The sequence below is a fragment of the Vipera berus genome (genome assembly GCF_964194415.1).
Source record: "Vipera berus genome assembly, chromosome: 13".
Taxonomy (NCBI): domain Eukaryota; kingdom Metazoa; phylum Chordata; class Lepidosauria; order Squamata; family Viperidae; genus Vipera; species Vipera berus.
The window spans coordinates 6,807,239-6,815,195 of record NC_138216.1 but is presented as its reverse complement, the minus strand read 5'-3'; the positions used below and the strand labels follow the sequence as shown (position 1 = coordinate 6,815,195).

Below are 7,957 nucleotides of genomic sequence, written 5' to 3'. Positions count from 1 at the left end.
TTGCTTGTCAGATTGCAAAAGAGGTCACAAATACAAACCAGTTGCCAAGCCTCCAAATTTTGGTCACGTGACCCTGAGGATGTTGCAATGGTCGTTAAGTGTGAAAAATGGTCATAAGTCACTTTTTTTTAGTCTAACTCCAAATGGTCAGTAAATGAACTGTGGTAAGTCAAGGTCTACCGATATATTTACTGGAGAAAAAATGGACAAGAGAAGGTCACTTGCTTGCTTGAAATTTTTATTGACAACTGCTTGGTCCCAATGCACAAAATACCACTTGACCCACAAAAGTGCCCAAACAAATTAAGACAAATTTATATGCCGCATTGTCGCTCTTCACCCACCCAGAGTGCGTAGTTGAGGGCTGCCTTGATTGGTTTCCATTTCAGAACAGGAAAGAAATCAAAATGACCAAAGTGTATAGTTAATTTCATCATCTTAATTTATGTTCAAATCAGTCAAGTTACATTATTTTTTCAAGCCTTTGTATGTTGTTGTTGTTTTTTTTAATTAAAAAAAAAACTTCATTCAATAATCTCGAGCTGTGAGAGGGGGGAACACAAAAAAACAACAACAACAACCCCCTTCAAACTTATCCAAAACAGCACCGTGTAACTTTCAAACACCAATTTAGTTCAGAATGCCACATGGATCCATTAATGATGGGATTTATGATGGGATCACCTTGGCGACCTCTGTATTTCAAATACAGAACACTACTGGACTTTTGATTTCTTTTTTTTTTCTCTCCCCCCATAAACTTGGGTCTCACTTTTTTTTTTAAGATGACTTGCAATCGCAGAACTCAGAACAGCAACCGGTTCTGCTTAGCACAACCCACACACGAGTGACAAGGCCTTTGTTTTATGCAGGTTATACATAAAGCTACCGAGAGATGGTCTCACAAATACTCCAAACACTAGAGGGAAAGGGGGAAAAAATATATATCTTAACAACTGTTCCTATAAACCCTAAGTCTTTAGAGGAACTGTAAGCCTAGCCAACATACTGTGTCATGTCTCAAGCTCAGGAAAAAAAAACACACAAACTTCCAGTGTTTCCTTGAGTTCGTCATGGCTATAATAATTCAGAAAGGTTTAATAGATGGCTTTGTTTAAAAATCCTCTTTTAAACAAAATCCATTTTTAAAAAAAAAACACACAGTACCTATAGCCACCTGGTGGTATTTCTCTCTCTCTGTCTCTCTCTTCAGTTGCTGGCTGTGAAAACCCCAGCCTGTTTAAAATATAATTGTTACAAAATATATATATTTTTCAGCATCTGGCCAGTGGAAACCTCAGAGTAGGTTCTTTTCCTTTTGACAAGCAGTAAAAAAATTTCTTTCCTGGCAAATACAATCCATTGTAAGTACCAAGTTTACCCGGGAAGGGGTATAATACCTTCGGAAGACGTTTTTTAAGTTTTTTTTTTCCTCTCTCTCTCTCTCTTTCTAAAAAGAAGGCAAAAGGATCCCACTGACCTCTGTAAGGCTGGCCCTTTTAAATGCCAACAACTGCAACAACAACAACAAGAAGAAGAAGAAAAAATACCCCCATTAAGAACTGGAAGCGAAAAAATGACGACACACAAGAGCCGCTTTCGACGCTAGGAGGAATAAAAACCAGACACAGTTAAAAAAAACCTTTCTATCGATTCAAATTAAGCTTCCCATTTATTCCACGTTTAAAAAAGTCTCGCCAACAAGGTTAGGCCCCTAACCTTGGCCTTCCTACCTCCTGCTCCCGTTTCAGCACTGCGGAAGCATCATATAGCCTTTTCTGTCTTTAAAAACGTCCCGTCATCTCGTGCGATTCATGATTTATGCATTTCGATGCATATTTTGTTTTCTTGGAAATCTCAGCGGGGCCCGGCAAGCTCGAGGGAGCAGCTGCAACCCGAGGCTCCTCAAGGTGCCTTCAAAAAAAAAAACCCGGCACTTGAAATGACTTTTCTTTCAAATTAACTTCCTCTCAAATCAGCATCCACTGGCAGCACTCATAAAAGGGAAGCTTAAAACCATTTGTTACAAGTTTCCAGGACGGAACTAAATTGTCACAGAAGGCCTTTAAAAAGGGGGTTTGTACCAAACCAAGCGACTTCTCCAATGATCGGGGTTTTGGTTTGTTGGTTTGGGGGTTTTTTTGGCAATAATTACAAGTCATCCAAAAAAAGAACCATTAAAAAAACGCACACACCAATTCCCAAGTTTTGCCCTTACAAAGCTAACTGTGAAAGACCCCACTGCGTATTCCCGTCTAAGTGACCATTTTTTAAAAAAGGCTCTCCAAAGGCTGTTCTGCACGACAAATTACACACTGCATTGTTATTTCCTCCCCCCCCCCCGGACAACAAAATCGCAAATCAGAAACAGCCGAAAGATTTACGTGTGACGTGTAGATTGACATCACCTTTGGGGAAATCAAGAAACTTAAAAAATCCGTTCTCTTTGTCAAGGCTTCCCGCATCTGCTTTTGTCGATATGGGACAGAATAAAAAAAGGGTAAAATGTTCCAGATCGCTCTTAACAAATATTTGAAGTCCCAATAACAACAACAATAACAATAATAATAAAAAAAACACCCTGCCCAGCTAAATTCGGTTGAAATTGTGCAACATTTGCACAAAAGGTAGTCATACTGACAAAGAAAACGGATTGGTGAGCTACGCCTTCTAGAAAGTGATTAAAAATTAAAAAAAAAAAGTATAGCCGACTTTATTTTCTGTGTAGTCTTAACAATACGATGCTTTTCACACCAGAACGAGATTTAAAGCTTGGTTACGGGTGCGAGTGAGAAGTTGGCAGCCAATTTGACTCGGCTTTTGGGCTGTTTTCGAGCTGGACTCTCCGTGGCTTCTCTGCATCCCGGATGTTCGGATGCGAAAGACAGAGTGGCTGAGGTATTTCCTGTAGCTTTAGATGCTTCAGAGAAGTGACCGATTTCTTTATTAGCTCCTGAAGGACCAGCAGCCTTCTCCTCTTCGGGACCCATCGTAAGCTCTGAAACAAAAGTAGGACTGTTTAGTTTTGAAAAAGTAAGGTCAAGGTAAATGAGTCCCTGAGGATTTTTACTCTGTTAAGTTGTTGCCGACTAGAGGGAGCGCTGGTCACCTCCGTTTCAAGGTCATTGAGCCGGCGCTGCCCGAAGAAATTTCTGTGGTCATTTGCCCGGCATGGAGTCACAGAATGCTGTTACCTTCCCACCGAAGTGGTACCTATTGATCTACTCGCATTTTCAGGCTTTTGAGCTGCTAAGTTGGCAAGACCTGGGGCGAGGACGGGAACTCACTCTGTCGCCTGTTGCTCGGGTCTTGAACCTGAGCTGTTAGCTTTTCAGCCGACAAGCTATTTTACTGATTCTTCAGACATCCCTCTGACTTTGAAGGGTAAACACAACACATTCCTATTTCATAATCCCTTGGACCACAAGGAGACTAAAACGTCTGGCGCCCGGTGACCGACTCAGACTAGATTCCGCAACATTATCCCGGGACACGAATGATTTGCCTTCCTTTGTGAGATCCAATCAATCAATCCTAAAGGAAAGCAACCTCGACTGTCCTCCCAGAATTCCTGAGCCAGTATGGCTCAGCTTGGAAACCTCTCCCTTTTCCCTCAGCATGGCTGGCTCAGGAATTCTGGGAGTTGAAGTCCACGAGTCATAAAAGAGCCAAGGTGGCCTACCCCTGGGGTAGACCAATCCCAGAATTGGTAGCCAATGGAATTCTGGGAGTTGCAGTCTTCCAATAGACCTGTAAGGCTTAGCTAAGCAATGGCTCCTAAAATAAGAAGCAGTTAACGGTCAGGACGTCCGCTACTATTGAGGGGAGCCAGGTTTTTAAAAGGAACAGTAACTTTTACCAGAAGGGGTTGGCGAATGCTCTTCGAAACGGATGAGATCTGTTGATTCAAGAACCACTGGATCTGGTCTCAGCTGTGGGGAGGGAAGGCAGGAAGGGACCGGCTGGCATAAAAGATCAACAGGTGAGGCATTGGTGAGGCAAAGCAGCTCTTCCTCGGCTTGACCGGAGACTGGAGAGGAGGAAGAAAATGAAGGCAACTTCTGAGAAACTCAACAAGAGCAGTCAACGACTCACGTGAAAGCAAGCTTGCAAAATCACGCTCATTTCTTTAGGAAGGTCTAGTGGCGAAGACACCCTGCTAGCGAGTGGGAGTCCTGAGTTCTAGTCTCACCTTAGCCATGACCTTAGGCCAGTCACTCTCTTGTCAGCCCAAACCCATCTCAGGGGGTTGTTATTGTGGGGGGAAAATAGGAATTGAAGAATTGTTGAATATGTTCGCTGCCTTGATTTACAGAATTTGCAAATAAAGGTGGGTCACAAATAAGATTTTTAAAAAAAAGAGGAGAAAGGGCTGGGAGATGAAAATGGAAAAAGACAAGTGAAACACAACTGCAATTCTGGTCCATGGCTTATTCTCGCTCCTTTATTATTAAGTAAAGGTTCCCCCGCACATCCGTGCTAGTCGTTTCCGACTCTAGGGGCCGGTGCTCATCTCCGTTTCAAAGCCGAAGAGCCAGCGCTTGTCCGAGGACGTCTCCGTGGTCATGTGGCCGGCATGACTAGACGCCAAAGGCGCACGGAACGCTGTTACCTTCCCACCGTAGTGGTCCCTATTTTTCTACTTGTATTTTTACCTGCTTTCGAACTGCTAGGTTGGCAGAAGCTGGGACGAGTAACAGGCGCTCACTCTGTTATGCGGCACTCGGGATTCGACCCGCCAAACTGCCAACCTTGATAGACAAGCTCAGCGTCCTAACCCACTGAGCCACCGAATAAATATTTATTACCGAATAAATATTAGATATTATTATTATTATTATTATTATTATTAATAATAATAATAATAATAATAATAATAATAATAATAATAATAATAATAATAATAATAATAATAATAATAATAATAATAATTATTATTTTTGGCTTATTTATTCAAAGCCAAAAGACTCAACATGGCTGGGTGCCAAATAGCGGCCAGCGATCAGTTACCAATGTTGGGTGCTTCCAGGATTAAATCTAAGGATCTGTCCACTCCCGCTGCCTTGGTGGATTGTCCATCGCCACCGGCCAGTTCATTTTCGTAACTTTCATCAGCCAGGGGAAGACTGGGAGAGCTGAAGCGAGCTAAAGAAGGGAGGAGATTAGCAACTGTAGGGAAACATCTCCCCCCCGACCTCCAAAAAAAGGACAAAAGTTAACCCCATCACTTACTTTTCATGTCATTCTTCAGAACAACAATCCTCTTATGACCGTGGCCCTTTATCCATACTACCTAATCAAAGGCAAGGAAGACGACTGGTGAGATGCAAATTAAGATGAACCTAGATAAGCTTCTTGCTGCCTTAAAGTTCTTCTTCTACTCAGCATTCCTGCAGTCTTCCCTTCTTTTGTTAATTGCACTCCAGCTTGGACTGGATGAGTTCCACGAAAACACTGGAAAGTTAGCCCAAGTCACAATTTCATGGCATTATAAAGCTAGAGAGGGCAGATGCTGCTGCTGCGCCCCAGTTTTAACACCGGCAGTCCTTGCTAGCAACAGAAATTTTGCCCCTCGGCTGCGATCGTTAAGTCGAGCACTACCTGTATAGGTCTGCCAATAAAATGGATGAATAAAGCAAGCTATTCTTTTCTGGGGGGAAAAAAAACACAACGACGACGGTTGGCAACTTTTAACAAAAAGCATTTGAAACAAAAGGCCCCTAAAACAATGCAGCTGCCATGTGCCCTGAGAGTTTTAATCACAGACTTCCAAAGGGCCCACGGTCTTCGCTTTCATCGTCTACGGATTTTACAGGTAAGATAGAAAGCTATAAAATGAACGTTTTTCAGGGAGAACGGCTGTCAGAATCCATTTATATCACATTCATAAATGTATGTTTAAAACATTATCCCCCTCCCCTATGGATTCTGCCATCTCCCGAGGAAGGAGGAGCGGATGTGGATTCAGCCTGCCTTAGGTTATTTCAAAGACCAAGGGAAACCTTTTGAACTGGGGGAACAAAGGGGAGGGTTAGGGAAGGAGGCATCTGGCCTGTGTCTCCATTTGAATCTGCAGAGGAAGAAGGCAATAACCATAAAGATTCAAAGTTCCTTTTTTCCCCCCCACGAAAGGGATGACACGAAGTAGAAGGATGGGGGCTGACCAAATGGGGTTGAGGGAAGTGGGGGGTTGAACCGGGTACCCTTTATAAAATCTCAATTTGTAAAACAATACTAAGTCCTGTCTTGCATTCCCACAACCAAGCATGTCCCAGTAAAGATTCCTTTTGGACTAGAACTGACTCCAAGAGTTTTTGTCTTCCTAAGACGTGGATTGGGGTGGGTCCTGACAACGGCTTTTGCTTAAACAGGACGATGGGCCTAATTACGACATCATAGGAAAATAACTTATTTAATTTCTGACAGTGTTACTCTTAAGTAGACAATAGGGCCTATGGGCCCGTCCGCTTACGAGTACTACGGAATGCTACCACTTGGAACGTTAAGAACCCCGCGCATTTTAAAAGAAAAGGGGAAAAAAGCAGTAGCTACCAACCGATGGGATTGCTCCTAGAAGTTCCTCCAGGTTATTGTAGCCGTATGTACTGGGATGAAGTGCTTCTCCTGTGTATTTGCTGTAGGCTGTTGAGAACTCGTGGAGGAAGATCTGTTGGTAATGGTAGGTATGAAGCAACATCCTCACTTTCTTGGCAAACACGTAAAGATCCGTAAGCTTCACATATTCTGCACTGCCGTCAATAAAAACCTGTAAGGGGGGGGGGGAAAGGACTTCCATGTTAAGTAGCCCTTCTGTTTTCACAAATGGAGGAATATTCTTGAATAAGGAAGTAAGAGGATGCAATTTGTTTAGAAACCCAAAGATTCCGTTCTTGACATGGCCGTGTTACACCCTCCAGTTGTGGCTTGTGGTCACCCTGGACTGTGGGGAGTCCTTACCGCTCTCTGGGCTTGGTTGTTTCCTTCCAGATGTTTCACTGCCCAACTGGGTAACTTCATCAGCCCTGGCGATGCTACCTAGTTGGGCAATGCAACGTCTGCAAGAAAACCACCAAGCTCGGAGTGCAGCAAGGACTCCACAGTTCGACCTTCTCTTCTATTCCCCACTTGGATCCCACAACTGTGGGTTTTGATCCATGCTGAGGTCACGCTACATCTAGGAACGTTGGCAAAATCCATGCCAACCTCAAAAGACTTCCAAGGAGATCAGGAGAGTTTGTATCAAAAATAGACATGGGTGGCTGGGATGTTTTGACTTTGAAAAGGGTTGCACAGCTCCCCCAGTCTAAAATAATAATAATCATCACAGCCCTGGTATTCCACTTCCAACTGATCTGTTAGGCTGGAGAACGACTAGGTCTATATATAGAGAAAAGTAGACAAGTGAAATGTTAACTATTAGAGACTGGAGACCACAGTGAGCTTTGCTCTCCATAACCTCTGTATCAAAGAGGCCAGCTGTCTTCCTCACCTCGATAAAATAAGGCACGCTCATCAGAAGCTCGATAAAGGTCATGAAGCCATATTCACATGGGTTGAGGACAGTCCCCTGGGCAGCCTCGTAACGCCTTTTAAGCTCCTGCACAGAAACCACAGTGGCTTCATCCAAGGTCATGAGAAGCATCAGAAGATGTGAAGTGAGGGTCCGGAGAGATTTTTTATTGATCAGCTGAAGCTGTTTCCCAGATTCTACGTTGACCAACTGGAGGAGTTGAAAGAAGAGAAGCAGCTATCAGCCTTCTACCCTGTTGACTACAAGTCCCATAACTGCCAGATCTACAGCAGGTGGAAATTCTGGAAAAAGGACTGGAGATTGGGGAAGAGAGGCATTCCCCACCATTTAGAATTCTAGAAGGAAAATTTCACAAGGTATTCCGAATTGCTCAGCCCTGGCGTTCCCACGTGGTTTGGATCCTCCCTTGCGCAACCGACCCACCTC

At 43.5% G+C, this 7,957-nt stretch overlaps 1 protein-coding gene across 4 annotated transcripts in view; it reads right to left on the bottom strand.

The window, feature by feature from the left end:
* Positions 1-221: 221 nt before the first annotated feature.
* The window catches only part of MARF1 (meiosis regulator and mRNA stability factor 1), a 32,005-nt gene continuing 24,269 nt past the window's right edge, over positions 222-7,957 (bottom strand). For 3 of the 4 annotated variants that reach the window (XM_081338102.1, XM_081338105.1, XM_081338103.1), the window contains exons 22-27: positions 7,490-7,720; positions 6,557-6,766; positions 5,233-5,293; positions 5,011-5,145; positions 3,860-4,030; positions 222-2,998 (exon numbers count right to left, since the gene is read on the bottom strand). In XM_081338102.1, the coding sequence (XP_081194228.1) occupies positions 2,766-2,998; positions 3,860-4,030; positions 5,011-5,145; positions 5,233-5,293; positions 6,557-6,766; positions 7,490-7,720 (1,041 nt within the window). In that variant the 3' untranslated portion in view covers positions 222-2,765. The remainder of the gene's footprint in view (positions 2,999-3,859; positions 4,031-5,010; positions 5,146-5,232; positions 5,294-6,556; positions 6,767-7,489; positions 7,721-7,957) is intronic. The other variant, XM_081338104.1, reaches the window with a different exon arrangement.